The sequence below is a fragment of the Agrilus planipennis genome, unplaced genomic scaffold, assembly GCF_000699045.2.
Source record: "Agrilus planipennis isolate EAB-ADULT unplaced genomic scaffold, Apla_2.0 scaffold6, whole genome shotgun sequence".
Lineage (NCBI taxonomy): Eukaryota > Metazoa > Arthropoda > Insecta > Coleoptera > Buprestidae > Agrilus > Agrilus planipennis.
The window spans coordinates 2,994,668-3,011,965 of NW_020439302.1; the positions used below are offsets into that span (position 1 = coordinate 2,994,668).

At 32.2% G+C, this 17,298-nt stretch overlaps 6 protein-coding genes across 9 annotated transcripts; 2 read left to right on the forward strand and 4 right to left on the reverse strand.

Annotated features, from left to right (window-relative positions):
- Positions 1 to 18: 18 nt before the first annotated feature.
- LOC108744810 (mitochondrial import inner membrane translocase subunit Tim22) lies at positions 19 to 849 on the reverse strand. Its single transcript, XM_018480752.2, has 4 exons — positions 594 to 849; positions 350 to 531; positions 194 to 266; positions 19 to 139 (listed from the first exon to the last, which is right to left on the reverse strand). The coding sequence occupies exons 1-4, from the start codon at positions 802 to 804 to the stop codon at positions 57 to 59; spliced, it is 549 nt and encodes a 182-aa protein (XP_018336254.1). The 5' UTR covers positions 805 to 849; the 3' UTR covers positions 19 to 56.
- A 4,271-nt stretch (positions 850 to 5,120) lies between these two features.
- LOC108732340 (probable ATP-dependent RNA helicase DDX55 homolog) lies at positions 5,121 to 8,014 on the forward strand. 2 transcript variants are annotated; one of them, XM_025978383.1, is made up of 11 exons: positions 5,121 to 5,525; positions 5,581 to 5,750; positions 5,810 to 5,968; positions 6,020 to 6,266; positions 6,328 to 6,584; positions 6,643 to 6,840; positions 6,893 to 7,027; positions 7,084 to 7,270; positions 7,334 to 7,498; positions 7,552 to 7,659; positions 7,926 to 8,014. In XM_025978383.1, the coding sequence occupies exons 1-11, from the start codon at positions 5,366 to 5,368 to the stop codon at positions 7,928 to 7,930; spliced, it is 1,791 nt and encodes a 596-aa protein (XP_025834168.1). In that variant the 5' UTR covers positions 5,121 to 5,365; the 3' UTR covers positions 7,931 to 8,014. The 2 variants fall into 2 exon arrangements, with proteins under 2 accessions (XP_025834168.1, XP_018318591.1); XM_018463089.1 differs by lacking the exon at positions 7,926 to 8,014 and having other exon boundaries at positions 7,552 to 7,711.
- LOC112905620 (peptidyl-tRNA hydrolase 2, mitochondrial-like) lies at positions 8,008 to 11,112 on the forward strand. 2 transcript variants are annotated; one of them, XM_025978385.1, is made up of 4 exons: positions 8,008 to 8,209; positions 8,259 to 8,421; positions 8,490 to 8,699; positions 10,935 to 11,112. In XM_025978385.1, exons 1-3 carry the CDS (start codon positions 8,024 to 8,026, stop codon positions 8,693 to 8,695), a joined length of 555 nt encoding a protein of 184 aa, XP_025834170.1. In that variant the 5' UTR covers positions 8,008 to 8,023; the 3' UTR covers positions 8,696 to 8,699; positions 10,935 to 11,112. The 2 variants fall into 2 exon arrangements, with proteins under 2 accessions (XP_025834170.1, XP_025834169.1); XM_025978384.1 differs by lacking the exon at positions 10,935 to 11,112 and having other exon boundaries at positions 8,490 to 8,748.
- LOC108732328 (glycogen [starch] synthase) lies at positions 8,954 to 12,642 on the reverse strand. Of its 2 annotated transcripts, XM_018463075.1 has the most exons (14): positions 12,602 to 12,642; positions 12,261 to 12,463; positions 12,020 to 12,201; positions 11,772 to 11,963; positions 11,506 to 11,706; positions 11,332 to 11,440; positions 11,122 to 11,275; positions 10,787 to 10,907; positions 10,560 to 10,726; positions 10,286 to 10,478; positions 10,055 to 10,229; positions 9,782 to 9,993; positions 9,513 to 9,713; positions 9,423 to 9,452 (listed from the first exon to the last, which is right to left on the reverse strand). In XM_018463075.1, the coding sequence occupies exons 2-14, from the start codon at positions 12,397 to 12,399 to the stop codon at positions 9,423 to 9,425; spliced, it is 2,076 nt and encodes a 691-aa protein (XP_018318577.1). In that variant the 5' UTR covers positions 12,400 to 12,463; positions 12,602 to 12,642. The 2 variants fall into 2 exon arrangements, with proteins under 2 accessions (XP_018318570.1, XP_018318577.1); XM_018463068.1 differs by lacking the exon at positions 12,602 to 12,642 and having other exon boundaries at positions 8,954 to 9,452; positions 12,261 to 12,399.
- A 930-nt stretch (positions 12,643 to 13,572) lies between these two features.
- LOC108732349 (ribosomal RNA processing protein 1 homolog) lies at positions 13,573 to 16,283 on the reverse strand. Its single transcript, XM_025978386.1, has 7 exons — positions 16,084 to 16,283; positions 15,946 to 16,025; positions 15,749 to 15,889; positions 15,518 to 15,694; positions 15,268 to 15,450; positions 14,964 to 15,217; positions 13,573 to 14,900 (listed from the first exon to the last, which is right to left on the reverse strand). Exons 1-7 carry the CDS (start codon positions 16,244 to 16,246, stop codon positions 13,646 to 13,648), a joined length of 2,253 nt encoding a protein of 750 aa, XP_025834171.1. The 5' UTR covers positions 16,247 to 16,283; the 3' UTR covers positions 13,573 to 13,645.
- A 219-nt stretch (positions 16,284 to 16,502) lies between these two features.
- On the reverse strand, positions 16,503 to 17,147 carry LOC112905659 (enhancer of rudimentary homolog). Its single transcript, XM_025978475.1, has 3 exons — positions 17,034 to 17,147; positions 16,777 to 16,962; positions 16,503 to 16,696 (listed from the first exon to the last, which is right to left on the reverse strand). The coding sequence occupies exons 1-3, from the start codon at positions 17,034 to 17,036 to the stop codon at positions 16,574 to 16,576; spliced, it is 312 nt and encodes a 103-aa protein (XP_025834260.1). The 5' UTR covers positions 17,037 to 17,147; the 3' UTR covers positions 16,503 to 16,573.
- Positions 17,148 to 17,298: the final 151 nt, after the last annotated feature.

The window sequence follows — 17,298 nt, forward strand, 5'->3', positions numbered from 1 at the left end:
AATATAATTAAATAACAATATATTATGTCTTACAGTTTCAAATAACTTTTATTACATTATCTAGAATGCATGTAATAGTCTATTGCCGTTGAAAAAGCTGCAAATCCTGCAGCTCCAAATATAGCTGCCTTTACACCAGCTGCAAAAATTACTTTTTAAAAAACGCAATATGTATATTATAAGTGAATAGTACCTCTTAAACCTAAAATACCCCCCGTAACCGCCCCTGCATATGTGCCATTTTTCCAGTCGGACTTCCCCCGAGCCTGAGAAACAAATTATCAAAGTGCTCAGTATAGTCACAAAACAACTGGACAAAATCACAAAGTGTGCAGTATACATCACTTACTGATTCTATAGTGCATTCAACAGCAGAAAAAATTGCTCCTATTATTGCGAAATTTTTGGCATAACTTAAAGTGGTGGTTTTCATTTCTCTAAAGACTTCTTTTGCTGACTGCTGCTCTACACTAGTAACAGAAGGGCCCACACTTGAAGAGAACAGGCCTATCGCTGCTCCCAACCCATAACCTAGTGAATATTTTCCGTATAACTAAAAGATCTTTCGAAAAGATTAATTAACTAAAATTTACCTACAACACAGCTCATTAAAGACTTAAAAGCACAGCTTTCGAAAACTGCTTCAACCGCTTTCTCTTCATTGGTCTTTATTTTAACAGGACCTAAAAACTTCGGCAATATAATATTTTCCCTGTATCTCTGATTATTCCCAACAAAATATTTTGTCAAACTTAGCCACTCTTCGGGGGTCATTTGATGGTATTTTGTGTCCGAACTTGCCATTGTATTTTGAAAATTTCTTGCTGTAACCTCAAAATTTTATTAGGTTATGCTTCCACATTTCTATGGTTATATTTACATCCTATAACCGTAACCATAGATCTAGACTAGGAAATAGATGTAAAACTCGCGAGATTATGACGATACCAGTGACATCTAAGTTTACCATTAATTCTATTAGAAGTCAATAAAAGAAACATATTCATAGGTCAATAATTATAATTTAACAATATCTTATTTTTTTATAGTTCAAAAATTAGCCCAAACGAGATGAACCTTTACACTTAATCAGATTATCTTACAGATAACCACTTCATTTATGATATCGTTGATCACATTATAAGGTAATAAAAGTTTTATTCAACTGATAAGGGATTATGAAATTATTTTTACTGTCTACATAAGTACATATACAAAAAGCTCTTGACGTTTTAAGTAAACTGAATTAATCTTTTCGCGTATGTAATCTATATACCATGATAGTTACAGATCTCCTGATTGAAATTTACGTAATGTAACCTTGCCAGGAGACAAAAATATTGCTTTATTGTCTATTTCAAAGTCTCATGATTTTTTAGAATATTCTATTAATCATTTCTATAATCATCTTTTCATGTAAATATTACAGTAATATAAGTAGGATAAATGCAATTTAAAGCTTTTGATTGGTGTTACGCTCTGTTCAAAAGATTTTGAGTGTTATTTTAATGATCAGTGAACATTTTGCCTTACTTGTATATTACCTACATTCTAGACCAATCGTTTTTCCTCTGAAATTAATATGAAACATAGCAACGCATTTTCGTCCCTGATTCATTACGTAATTTGATTGATTAAAAATATTACCCCAAATTCCACGTTTTATCTAATATTCCTTGAATTGCAACAAGGTAATCATTTCGCCTTTAAATTGCTTACACTTTAAGCTTTTTTAATCCTATATTATCTTCATCTTCATTCAAAAACGTCACTTATTTTTAAAGCAACGTAGTAATATCTCGTAAATACTCTAGTACCTCCTTTATTGTATGTGTTTTACGTCACAAAACAATTTTATTACTTTAAAAATGAAAATACTGCATGTAAAAATTGTTCAGGTACTTAATTTTTACGCTCAGATAATAAATTATCAGTGAACAACTTGTAATAACAATAAATAATGTACTGAATTTTGGAAAGTTTTTTAACTTCATAACTAGGCACTGAAACAATACAAAAACATATCAAGATATTCCAGATTTATTTGCTACTGAATTAAAAAAAGATATAACTAATAAAAAACAAAACTTGTTTACGCACCTTGTTAATTGTTGCTAAGGGATCATTAAATAAAAAAAAAGAAGAAAATTGAAATCGACGCCTACTAGATTCTTCACTGAAAAAACACACTAATAACCCGTAACTATCACTGTTTACAACTGACACAAATCCAAAAATGTTATACCATCAATACGTGTAACAATTTTACTGATCTTTAGATACCGCTATCATATCTTGAAAGTTGTATTAATACTACCGAACAATAATGTAAATAGTATTTGATGTGTTATGTACTTGCGATGCGACTGTATTAAAGTGTTTTACTTTATAAGTACCAGCCAGGAGACTGCAATGTTATGTAGCATTCTCGGACAGATACATGAAAACCTTGGACTCGGGAAACTAGCCGAGGGTCTTTCTGGTCAATTAAATAATATATATAGATACCTAGTGTCGTTTCTAATAGCCAGGTATCAAACATGTACAAGTAGTTACGTACCTAGCTGATTAAATTTCAAAATACGAAACGAATAGATAGTCACAATTCTAATTTGAACGTCTTGCAGAAGGACCGCATAGAAAACAGGTCTTAACTATTGATATATATAGTAAAATATTTAAGTATACCTAAGCATTTGCAAATCTAAGCGGTTGGCCCTTTTTCGGTGGTATGCAACCAACTGTTCACCTGTGTTAACAGTTACACACGTGTATATGCAACAAACTATACATATATTTAAACCTGACCGTTTTTTCCAAAAGAAAGAAGTTGTAATTAATCGTTTTACTACTCAACTAGNTATCCGTAAGATACAATAAGAGAAAATTGGAACAAAGAATCAACAGTTATTCATAAAAAATGGTGGACAACGGAAATGGAAGCAATGGAGAAGCCACCTTCAGCAACGTGGTTTTTCAGCCAATATATTCATCTCTAAAGCATTTTCAGCCTAATGATATGTCGTTTTCCAGTTGGTTAGAACTTTGATGAGTTTTGCCTCATCAATGGCATTGAAGATGAAATACCACATGTGGAGGGCCAAGTAATACCACCACATAACCAGAAGAGGGCGTTATTTTTGTCCTATATATAGATTCTTTGGGCTATCTATTTAAAGATGGGAACAACCGTTTGAAATAATTCATTGCTACCAACTGCTCACGCCGGCACACTCGCGCCTCACGGTTGGTAGCAGAAGTTTGTACTGAACGGCCACATCACTCCCTCCCTAGCGACCTAGTGCATTCACTCGGGAACGATATTTTCTTCTTTCGGGTGTACGTCTTCTTGGGTTGGTCCCCTAGACTAGGAAATAGATGTAAAACTCGCGAGATTATGACGATACCAGTGACATCTAAGTTTACCCCACATTAGTAGACGATACTTGGAATATATATATAAATGGTACTGGCAAAGAAAACTTCGAATTTCACTGCCATCTATACATACAACTATGAAGCGTAACCTAAGGCGCGCATTTCAAAATTACCCTAAATTTTATTTTTTTTTGTTTTAAATGGAAATTGAAAAAACAAACAACAATAAAATTAACAAATTTAATAACAAAGTACAAATGCAGTAATAAATACAATTAGCACAATATACGACTAAATAGCAAACATCAATTAATTAAAATATAGATACTAAGACAGGTATATTTGTATGAACAAAGAAATTGTTCTTTACCTAACTTAGTACTGCTTCCTGCTTCTACAGGGGGTGCAAACGATTCAGAAACTGCAGAAATACTAGCTTCTGTATTTCCCATTGTGAGTGTACTTTCTATAACAAATAATTATATATGTTTTGGATATTTGAAACTGTTATCTGCATAACTACCTAACGAATTCTTCTTTTCCGTCTGCTTCCATTCCTCTACCAGAAGAAGTTCTACAAAACATTTTTTTAGAACTTAAGTTTCACAACAACAAATTACAATACCTGCAACTTTCGTTGGAACCGCTGTTACTTCAGGAAAATGGAAAGCGGCATCTTGACCTTTAACTCCTGCAGGAACTGTATAATCTAGGTAGAACATTTCAAATTAATTTGACCCCGTAAGTGTAGATTGTACTTAATATATTACTTACTTTCAGGATAGGTAAAAGTCCTTTTCACAAAAATTTTAAAATATTACAAGTTGTGAAACTACTCACTATTGCTCAATAACGCCACCTAGTCTAGGGACGCCACAACTACTGGGGAATTCCTCCGATAATCGCAACCGCCGTCACGTCATCTGTTGTCGTTTCAGTAAAATGTATGTCGCCTAGTAAGTCGGTAATGTTGGTTTTGGTAATTTAAAAAATTTAGAAACTTACGTGGGGTAAACTTAGGTGTCGCTCGCGCTCGACATTTCATACCCTGACCAAAGAATACAAACCCATAGAAGGCCACATCAATGCTATTTTTTGTCGCAGTAGAATGCTCAGTTCTAACTGCGACCGTAGGAGTCGCATGGTCGAAATAGGCAGGGCAGGCTGCAGATGGAATTGTCAGCAGTCGTTGACCATGCGTCGACCAGAGTAGTTATGAGTAGGGGTGCACCTAAAAATTTTTTCTTTCAGGATGAAACATATTTTAATTAGTAGCTGATTATTATGAAGATGATGTTCAATATTTACATAAACCTCGAAATTTAGTATGTATTTTTTAATTCTCAAATGATATTAAATGTTGATTAACAAATGCAACAAAATTACTAAAAAAATATTATCATCTGAACTCATCGGTTGAGAATAAACAATTCCATCGATTATAGTATAATTGCCATTTTATAATGTTTTATCATTATCAATATTTTCTATTCTGACTGTTGCTATTCTCTGAAATGTAAATATTGAACATCATCTTCATAATAATCAGCTACTAATTAAAATATTTTTCATCCTGAAAGAAAAAAAATTTTATGTGTACCCCTACTCATACCTACGCTGATCGACGCATGGTCAACGACTGCTGACAATTCCATCTGCAGCCTGCCCTGTCCTATCTATTTCGACCATGCGACTCCTACGGTCGCAGTTAGAACTGAGCATTTTACTGCGACAAAAAATCGTATTGATGTGGCCTTCCATGTGTCTGTATTCTTTGCCCTAACCATAGATAAACCCTAACCTTACTTAATAGAACGGTCAGTGCAATAGGAAACATATTATGTATCCAAGAATTGGTGTTAAGTTTAATTAAAGCTCGAAAGAATAATTAAATTTTAATCCTGTTGTGTTCCTAAATGTGTGAAAGTGCTTCAGATTTATTGTTTTAAACGTTGTTACCCACGTGTGTTGTATCCAACAATTTACTATGAAGTCAAGAAAACCATGGGAAGAAATTTACCCCTTGCTAGATGAAGACATTAAAAAGGCCATTAAGACGTTTAATTTTCCAACTATGACTCCTGTACAAGCTGCAACAGTGCCTCTACTTATTGCAATGAAAGATGTAGCTGTCCAGGCAGTAACAGGTTGATTGTTATTTTATTCTCTTAGATTTCTTGTTAATGCTTTATATTTTTGTAGGATCTGGAAAGACTTTGGCATTTTTAATCCCGATGTTACAACTTTTAAAAAGAAGAGCTAAAGAGCAAGTTTGGAAAGTAAAAGAAGTTGGAAGTATTATAATTTCACCAACTCGAGAATTAGCTGTCCAAACCAACACTGTCTTGACACAGTTACTTGAACATTTACCTGTAAGAAAACCTCCACATTCCTCACAGTTAATTCCTTTCAATTTGTAGTTATTTTTTAGCAATTTAAGCAATGCTTATTAGTCGGTGGTAACAGCATAGAAGAAGATGTTAAAAAATTAAGAGAGGGTTGTAATATATTAGTTTCTACTCCAGGGAGATTAGAAGATTTATTAACAAGAAAATTAGACTTTAATTTACCAGCCTCAGTTAAAAGTCTGGTAAATTGTTATTATTTTTTATTTGTTAAACATTCATTAAATAATTTACAGGAGTTGTTAATTCTTGATGAAGCAGATAAATTATTGGATTTAGGATTTACAGCATCTTTAAATACTATTCTCAGTTATCTTCCTAGACAGAGGCGAACGGGTTTGTTTTCTGCAACCCAAACAAAAGAATTACAGGATCTAATTAGGGCTGGACTTAGAAATCCAGTTGTGATAACCGTCACAGAAAAAGCATCTCAAAGTACACCTGTTACTCTTGATAATTACTATATTGTTACTAGAAATGATGGTATACTGAATTAATATTTTTTTAAGTAGATATATTTGTTTTGTTTATTCTTTTATTTCAGGAAAACTAGGTACGCTTGTGTCCTTTTTGGAAGAAAATTCTATAAGGAAGGCTCTTCTGTTTTTTCCCACTTGCGCCACCGTAGAATACTTTTCTATTGTTCTTAAACACATTCTTCCCCAAAAATTGTCACCTGTATTAGCAATACATGGTAAAATGAAAGAAAAAAGGCAAAAGATTTTAGACAAATTTCGGAATTCATCGTCAGGGATTTTATTATGCACCGACGTAATGGCGAGAGGAATCGACATACCTGAAGTATATAAAGTTTATATAAAGGGAGTGAGGTTTTTACATGTTTTTTTTTATTTCTAAGGTTGACTGGGTATTGCAGTGGGATCCCCCCACAAGTGCCAGTGCTTTCGTTCACAGGGTTGGCAGGACTGCGCGTCAAGGAAATCAGGGCTCTTCCTTGATCTTCCTCTTAGAAAATGAAGAGCCCTATGTAGAATTTATTAAGCTCAATCAAAATGTTTATCTTAAACAATTATCAGATAGCGCTACAACAGAAAAGGTCGGTTGTTGGGTGCCCTCGAAAAAGACAAAGTGCCTAATAGTCCAATTAGATTGCAGATATTAGAGAGAAGCTACGTTCCTTACAAAAAATTGATAGAGCAACTATGGAGAAGGCGACAAGGGCTTTTGTGTCGCATGTAAGGGCTTATTCAAAACACGAATGTTCTTTAATTTTAAAAGTTAAGGTATTCTTATTATTTTTTATTGTTCTTTAAAGCGTTGGTAATATTATCGGTTTAAGGATTGGCCCTTAGGTTCAGTAGCAGCAATGTACGGACTTATTCGTTTACCAAAAATGCCCGAATTAAAAAATCAAGACTTGTCGGACTTTCCGCAAGTCGAAGATTTCGATTTCGATTCAGTTCCTTACAAGGATAAACAAAAGGAGGAGCAAAGGCAGAAAAAATTGGAAAGTTATAAAAGCACTGGTACTTTCTTTTGGTTTATTATTATATTCACACCTATATGTGTATATTATAAATTGCTTTTAGGTGTTTGGCCAGGTAAACAAATTAAAATCCGCAAAAAACCCACCGAGCCTTGGTCAAAAACCAAACAAATGAAAGAAGAAAGAAAAATTAAAAGGCAAAAAAGAAAAAACACAAAACAAATGAAAATAGCAAATAATCAACCATTAAAGAAAAAAAAACGAAAAGGTGATTTAGATTACGACTCTTTTTTGATATGTTTCTAATATTTTAATTTGTAGGTATCAGTGAAGAAGATATGGAAGAACTTGCAAAGGATATTGCTCTTATAAAAAAATTGAAAAAAAGAAAAATAACAGATGAGCAATTTGACAAAGAAATGGGGCTCTGTGAGTAAATTATTTTTATATCAACCGTTAGAAATAAAGTTAAATTTTGTAAGTCTAGTTTTATTTCAACCGTTGTCTCTAATAAGAAAAGCTACTGTCTAATTTTATTTTATAATTTGATTCGTTGATTCATTCATTTAAAATTTTCTCTAATAATGAAAGCAAGATTTTAATTTTGTTTCACTTTGTTTATGAACATATAGTATAATTTTTGATTATTAGTTTATTTTAGGTATTTAAGAAACTTTTTAATTTATTTATTTTAGGTTAGAATCAAAGATATTCCTCAACAATTAAAGTTTTTGTTTTTCTATGGTAGAAAACCGCTTCTTTTTTGTACATTGAGGTTAGAGTTCCAAAATAAATGAATCAACCCGGTACAAAACAGAAAATTTTGAAAATAATGGGCATTTCTAACAGTTTGGACTTTTCACCATTTACAACTTTCTCATTGGGGACAATACTAGGTGCTACATGCGTTTATTACTTTTTAAAAATGAGACGAAAATGTGATATACCCATGGCAGACGAATACAGTGAGAAATACGAGGTTAGAACACGTTTTCCTTTAATATCTTGTCTGTTTAAATGAAATATAGTTTCCAGACCCTCATAACGAATATAGGCTTATAATGGGAATCAGAAATGACCTAAAAATGCAGAAAGGTAAAGTTGCAGCCCAGTGTGGTCATGCAGCTGTAGCTGCTTATGCAAAGGCCTTAAAACATAAACCACAAACAGTAAAACGATGGCTCTCATACGGTAATTCAATATCTGTTGAATATAAATGTAATGTTCTTTTTGTACAATGTTTACTTATTATTGTATAGGTGGCACTAAAATAACTGTAAGAATAGACTCGGAAGAAGAACTTCTAGAATTAGATAAGAAGGCAAAATCTGCAGGTATACTTTCAAGTATAATCAGGGATGCTGGGCAAACTCAAGTTGCACCTGGCACTCGTACAGTTATAGCTGTAGGACCTGCTCCTAAGAGTGAACTAGATAAAGTTACAGGCCATCTAAAACTTTACTAGATAGGTAATTTCGTTATTTATTTATAATACTGTTTGTTTTTTTTTTTTTTAATAAAATATTGGATATTATCATTGTGACTTTTAATGCTTTACCCGTAAATGCAGTAAAAGATCACAATCATAACATGCAAATACATGAGAGTTTGCATTTAAATTCATGTTTTATCATGAATTAGATGTATATTTGGCTAATTATATCGGTTTTCCATCTTTTATATTGATTATTGGCGTCATTATTAGTCAAAAACAAACAAAGGATATTTTTTACTTATTTATTATTTCATGGCAGGCAAGTTCAGTCCCCATATACCTATGGAAACATTTTTTTATTGCACTAACGTATATAATTTTTTCTAAAATTTCATTCCATATAATTACCACAAACTTAATATAACTAGAAAAATATATTTTAATACATAAAATATATATTTCATGGACTGAAGGAACACTTTTTTAACTGTAAAAGACTTAACATTCATTAATGAATGGCTTATAATTATTTGGCACTTAAAATAACTATTTATAACATAATTTAGAGTCTTATAGAAAAGGCAATAGAAAAGTTTAAGCGTCTAACTGGATATTACACATTTATAAAAATTTCCCTTTTACATAAAAAAATACATAACGACTCCATTTGAGCGTTAATAAAATTACAACAAAATAACAACTTTATCTACCTGTATCATTATTTTGCATTATGGGAAAATTACTAAATTAAAAACCCTCAATTATGATTTGCTCGCAGTTCTTCAAGCTAAAAAAAAAAGGGAAATATAAATTCGGTTCTTGATATTGGTATAAATAAATAAATTACCTCTTTTTCTTCATCAACGCTATCCGATTCATCGTCACTGCCATGGACTGAAGCTGCAGGGGTAGTGGCCCTGCTTGAAGTAGGGCTAGGAGGTTCAGACAAGGGCCTAGGATATTTAAATTTACCAATATCATTCTCCATTTCTTCTTTATAATCCGGGAAAACTGTATGCAAAGCTTTCTGTCGAGCTTGTCTGTAGTACTACAGAATATCGGTGTATTCATTTATTATTCCAAATTAATTTGTTATTAAAAATAAAAATTAATTACCACTCCCAAATTTCTCCAATCCAACATATCGCTAAGTCTTTCAGTTCGATTACGTTGAATGATTCGTTGCCTTCTATTTAAACGACAAAAGTCGTACATGTAATGAGCTAACTGTCTTACACTGTCCTCGAGACCTATGTGTCTCCTATCCACTATATAAATACCGTAAGATTGGGGATCAGCTATGTGTTCTTCCATAAAACAGCCAAAACCTGACGGCCAAAAAAGTAATTAATAGGCGATAATTATTAAAACGAAATTTATATATCACACCGGATAGATTTGTGGTAATACTCGGAATCCCCATGACTGTACATTCTGCAGGAGTGTAACCCCAGGGTTCGTAATAACTCGGAAATACACCTAAATGACAACCCCTTACAAATTCTTCATAGTCCAGAGCAAACAAAGGGTTTGTAGAACTCAAAAATTCAGGATGAAAAACAATCTTTAAGAAAAACATGGAAAATAACATTCAATTTCAAAAAGTTAAAAAAGTTATACCTTCACCCTATCATTTTTAGTGTTGAATAAATTACACCTCCTTACACCATTTAAAACTGGATCATTCCAGTCGTCTACAACGTTGTGGGTGGTAACAGGGGGTAAACCGTCTCTTTGCATCGAAAAAATACAACGTTTTAAACGAATCATTTCCTCTTTTTTAACTAACTCCTCAGGATCAGGAAGACGACATCTAAACAAAAGCGAAGTATGTAGGAACAACGCCTACATCACTGACTAATAGATTTAAAGAACGCAAAAAGTTTGAACTTACGAGAGGCATATTTCGTACATTCGCTTGCCAATGTTCTGTTGGATGTCGTGAATGGTGTCCCTCAGTGACTTGGTGACAGCGTGACCCCTAAGAGATTCTACGTTGAAATTGTTCGTTTTCGTAGGAAAAATTAGAAAGGCCACAACTGTTACGTCAGGTTTTGAACTCTAAAAAAAATAACTTGATTTTATTTAATTGATATAACAAGCATAAAACATGTTAAGAACCTTCAAATAGTGGTTTAAACGGGCCAAAGCTTCTATAAAAATATCTGCCCCTTTATTTCCGAATTCGTAACGACCAGCAATAAAGAAGTAAAGCGTTTTATCTAAGTCGAAGTCGTAATGCCTAAAAGTGTTATTTTAACGATTTTAGGGTAGGTACTGAAAAAGGCACCAAATCGAAAGATTTTCATTGGAGGACGTTGAAAGAAGGTTCCGGCTCAGTTCAACTCAACAGTGGGATTCTTAATAGGAAAATAAGGAAAAACAACCTCAAGGAAGTGGATTTGTTTTTGAATATGTAAGTGATATATTCTTTTTTCTAAAAATGTTTTTCTCACCCATAAAAATGTCCTCTGACAAATTCGTTGATTTTTTCCTTCGAGAGGGCGTGTAAATTTTGAAACTCGTGAAGTGCCGAAAACTTTTTAACGTTCAAACCATTAGGCGTGATAACATCAGGTTTTCTCTTTAACAAATGTTCAGCCTCAAATCCTTAAAACAATATAACAATTAAAAACAGCTATCTCGCAGAAAATAATAATTCACACCTGTTATATCAGAAACAGTGGTAAAAACATGTGCCAAATGAGTAGCTGCTCTTTCTATACAATATCGATGATAAATCTGTCTTCTACCAGCCTCTTCATCCACATTAAACTATCAATAATATGTGAAGAAAGAAACAGATTTACAATAAGAATAATTTTGCATAAGATATTTACCTTATCTAGAGAGTTGTAAAAGTCAATATTCCCTGCACACAAATATCTCCCCAATAAAGTAGCATGGGTTGTGAAAAGGGTAGCTACATTTATGTGTCTCATTCTGGTCATAATGAGACCTAGACCTGCCTGCCATTCATGAAAATGAGCCACAATTCTTGGAGGAATCCCATCCCCAAACTCTTCAGCAGCAGTTCTAAACTTTATTTGGAAAAAGCAAACAAATGGAATAACATATTTTCAATCTTTGGAGTTTTGAAACTTACTTCTGCTAGAAAGTCTGTAACCATACACCCCAGAATTAAAGCATCATTGGTTTCAATGTCCAAGTGTGGAATGCCAATGTTACTTTTACTCCATAATTCACTTTTGTACTCATCCAGTTTCCATGCAGCTGATCCTATGTCCATTAATATTATCTGAGGATTACCATCCACCAACCATCTTCCAGTATGCATCTAGAATTTCTAAAATTAAGCCACAAATAAATCAACTTAAAATAACACATAAGTACTTTAAATCCTTTATCTTTCAGTTTTTGCACAGCTTGATTTAAGACATCACATCCTAAAGGTCCATCCTCCACTTCAGTTCTTGCATGGTGTTCTTTGTACGGTCCGATTAGACAAAACTGATCACCCATCTCTTCGGTTGTCACATATGCCTTTGATCTAATTACAGTATATATTCCACCCACTGGAAATGAGAACCTTTGCTTGATAAATTTCAACGTAGTAAAGAATTGTGTTAGTTACCTTTGTTAGCTGCCTCCCAAGCAATTTCGAAATTCCATCTGTTCTCTTCCTGAGCTGAAAACCCCCTGTCCAGGTAACCGGACAGGTAACCAGAGGAATCTACTCTATAAAACCGTTTTGAACTCCTCTCCCTTGACATTTTTACTGATTTTATTGCAAGAAGTCTTTAGCTGAATTTGTACTTTTCGAGTCTATTATTGAATCTATAAATTAAAAGTATTTATCTACATTAATATTAGAATCGCTTCATTCGTGGTTACATAATTTGTTTATACAGAATAACATTGAAAATTAGCTGTAAACCTAAAAATATTTGTAACCTATTTCAAAGATTAACTTACCGATTTTTTGTCGCCTTTTTTAAAGTTAATAAATTTCTCGTTTTTTTTTGCGACAAATTACAATTTCATTTTAAAATTTAAATTTTCGGTGAACTAAAATTAAAATAAACTAGGAAATACAAGATTTTATTAATAAAAAGTTCATCGGCGTGTCGATAAACCGAAACGAGACGGAATATAACGGTAAAACGTTGGGATAGAATGTTAGACAGTGACAATAGCACTTAATTTTTTTTTGTGCTAAGCTTAAGTCAGCTCAAGTTCAAAAGCATGAAGGTCACCTTTAGGGATAAAATAATATATAACACTATTTTATCATTTTATTCACATGAAAAACGAAACAGCAATTTATAGTAAATAAGAAAATACAAATACTATTTTTATTATATTCGATAACATAATAATTTTATCATTTTTGATATGAACTAATTTTTATAATATATCCGAATTGATAAGTAACAGCCATATACAGGGCGAATAAAACGTTAGAAACGTATACAGGATGTCATACACTAGTAAACACGTTTATAATCTCCAATGTTTATCAATATGAGAGCAGCTAATTGTATTTGACCGAATTATATTAATATAATAAATAATAACTCGACTTAATTTCCTCTGTTTGGCTCTCGAAGAATGTCTTCACTGAACAAAATTCAGAAAAGTTATTGTTTATCTTATTTTTAGTACAGGTAAAATATTATCCTTTAAAGTATTTTTTGTAACGTAAATGATTAAAATATATTTAAATGTTTAAATTAAAATTTAGATTTATTAGTATATTAATAACACGGGTTATCAATTAAACTAGGTAGTAGCCTTGGAATTACCCTTTTTATCGAATTACGTTGTTTATATGTGTTTATTACGCAAATAACTATTAAATAATCCTAATTTCACCGGAACGGTAACACAAACAACGTTAAAAATATTGTCCAATTAAATTAAATGCATGAAGAAATAATAGTAAATTAAACAAAAAGAGAACTGTTTATTTAGCAAAAGTGAAATATGCAACTAATGAAGACAATTTAATAAACGATTTCATATGCTTAGTTTATGTCTATAAAAGGGATTTATGGGAGACGCGATTACAGGTTTTTTCAGCAAGGGTTTCGAAGGTTTTTTTTCGGCATCGAACGGTATCGCTGGTGAACTTTTTATCATTTTGAAGTGCTCGTGAATTTCTTGGGATTTATTAAGATTAAGAGCGATTTTTACTTTCTTTGCACTGTTTTCGGTCAAATTTAATTTCGAAAATGGATTTCGTACCATATTCGGGTCTTTCTTTTTTGTTTTCTTAATAGAACCATTTAATACCGTTGGAAGTGTTTGGTTGTGTTTTTGAATAAGTTTTTGCTTATATTTCTTAGACGGTATAAAAATATCGATTTCGCCCTCTTTTGGGGGCGTATCCCATTCGCTCTTAGGGAATAGAATATCTTCTTTTTCAGGAGTACTTGTTATAATCGGATTTTGTAAACTTAATCTTCTTTTAGAAATAATAGTTGTTTTTTTTACAATATCAATTTCCTCATTTTCTTCGCCTGATTCTTCACTTTTAATTACAGAGACATTTGGACATTCTTCTGTAATCTTGGGAGATATTACAGGACTCTTTAAATTCTTATGGCCTGCTCTAGGACTTTTTAAAATTAATTTGTCGCTTTTAGATTTTTCTACGATATTCGTAATTTGTATTGGTGGATTGGAACTTAAAATTTTGTCTTCTATTACATCTTTTGAGACCTGTAAGTCATCACTGAGAGTTTTCTTGTCATCTTCTGCATTCTGAACGTTATAAACGTACCAAATTCCTGAATTCCTCTGAAACGAACCTTGAGCATCCAAATCAAAAGTCTTTAGTCGTTTTAATTTCGTCGATTTAACTTTAAGCTTGTCACTTTTATAAAGGTTTGTCGCTAGCTTTTTTCGTTTTGTTAATACCTTGTTCATTTCGTTAATATCCGATTTCTTGTGGATAATTTTTCTTTTAATTTTCTCAGTTTTTCTCATATCGTCGAAAAGATTACCTTCGCTCTCTTGTATGAATTTTTCAAGTTGACCTTTCAAATCCTCATTGTTTTGAGTGCTACTCTTGTTTTTCTTTTTTGGTAAGTCTTCAGCTTGCCGCTCTTCTTTTGGCTTTTTCAGCTTTTTCTTCTCTTCGTTGAGAAGTTCATTTTCAAAATTTGCTAATCTTTTTAAAGAATTCTTAATAGAAATCGAAGAGTCTTTCTTAAGAACTGGTACTTCTTTAGAACCAAGAGGAAATTCTCCCCTAGCCATTTGTTCAAACCTGTTAATTATATATGTTTTTAATTACAATATCATGAAAACTAAATGCAGGTTTTATATTTACTCATTAATAATTTTATTAATTGTCCTTCGATTCCTTGTAGTGGTATTCTTAATAAATCTAAAGTTTTTCAAACTTTCGCCTATTTCTTTTGGATCTATTGGAATCTGAGGAAGTTCTACATCAACATGACCAGCTCTTGGATCGAGAGGTTTATGAACATCTTCATCAGCTTCACTTTCACTGTCTGATATTGTTCCATCATCAGACAATTCCTCTTTTTGAATAACGTCTATTGTACCTCCGGGAAATCCACGCTAAAAATTTATCAAAATAATATTTATAACAGTAAAAAAATTAGTTTTACCTGTCTCCATTCTCTATATCGTTCATTATAATCAATACCAAGGTCTGATTGCCACATTAAATAACGAAAAATGAATTTGTTTATATGGCTTGTCAAACGCGACTCTCTAATCAGAGCTATCTGTCTCATAAAAGGTTTTAGTAGTGTTGTCACAATGTTGGCTTCTATTTCTCCTTTTGAAACCTTCAAATCACCAAAAGTTATTTTCAAAAACTAGATAGAGATAGGTACTATATAATAAACATTTTACTTTTGCCAACTCTTCCAGGTAAATTTCAACAAAATGCATCCCTAATCCAACGGGAGGCATTTTTTCTGTGTTAAGTACTGTTTCAGATAAAATTTCATTATACTGGTCCACAACCTTTTGATTCCAATTCTCATTGGATAAAACAATAAGACTTTGCCTTAATAGTCGTCTCACAAACTAAAACAAATTATTTAATTCACTTTATAACATTATTTTAATATTGTCACTTACCATTGCAAATTTATCCAAACGTAACTGATCAATTCCAAACCACTGTTCAATTAAAGTTCGTAAGCCACATTTGAAAAACAGTAAGGAATCTTCCCAAGTTGGAAAATGAACCAAAGCCGATATATTTTCTGCACATTCTTCCTAAAAGTTACACATCTTACAAATGAGGTTAACGAACTTTGAAAAATCATTCAAACCTGTATTAACATTTTATCCGACATCCACATTGAATAAAACAAGCCTTTCCATATTATCATGAAGTCTTTTTCCGTAAAAGCTGTTAAAAATATAAATTTCATAAAAAATTTTTTAAAAAGTAAGGTTATAATACACACGCATTCTCAACAGTCGGAGTTGTAACCATTTTTTAAGGGCTTTTAGGGCTCGATCTCGAATCCTCTTATTATTACATGCCAGCGACTTTGCAAATTTAATGTCCTGCGCTATTAACAGCACTTCTTTATCGTCTTTTTGCACTTTTTCTTTTATTTTGGCCATCTCAAAAGTCAAACGAACAATACGTCATTAAACTACGTCGACTACGTCATATGGTAGTAAACTTAATTTTTCAAAAGCAAGCGGATTTTATTTTTTTTATGCTTATCATTAAGTAAATTTCTTTTTATTTTTTTTAAGTAACTGCATAAAAAAATTCTTAATTAATTTCATAATTTACTTAAAGTTGATATTAAAACAGTAGAAACTTTATTTCAATTTTATAATACTAATACAACAAAACTACAAATTATTTGTTAATATAGAAGGAAAATAAAAAAGATTCACTTAATGTATATTATAAAAATCATAATGCTTTATCCTAATTTCTTAATCTGTATGGCCTGCTGCTTGTCGTAGCAATATGTATATTTTCTCTTTTATCCAGTCTTTGTTATATGGAGCATAAGTATTTGTCGATTTCTGATACACGAGACAACTCAAATCTGAAAGCTAAAAGTCGAAAACAATTAATTAAATCAGGATTTCGTCAAGAAAACTAATAAAACAGAGCAATATTATTAACTACCTACCTGGTCCACAAAATCAAACAATTGGGATATATCGTAGGTAATTGTGGGGGTGTTGGGATTCCTCCTCTTTAAATGTTCTTCATAAATCTTACAAACACCCTCCATACACTCGTTAACTGATTCATAATCGGAATAAGTGCGAGATTCGGGATTAACACCGGGTTGTACTAACAATATAGTATGAGCCTTAAAAAGTAAACCAGATGTTGTATAAAACTACCATTATTTTTTTTAATACACATTTTAATCGGTCTTACCATTTTTAATATGCTGTAATTCTATACCGCCAGTTTTCTGTAATTTATTTCTTTTTCTTTTACTTAACAAATGACAGACAAGGCAAATGTCAAAACATTTGCTATGCTCGATATTTGACAGCAGGCAGTGGCTCAATGTACGCGTTGCAGGATAATCATATACATTTTTTTAATGTACAGGGTGTTAGTTCTAATTACACCAGAAATGAATATTTATAGCTTTTCTATCTTGAACGGGACATGTATCTAGTTAATTTAGATAATG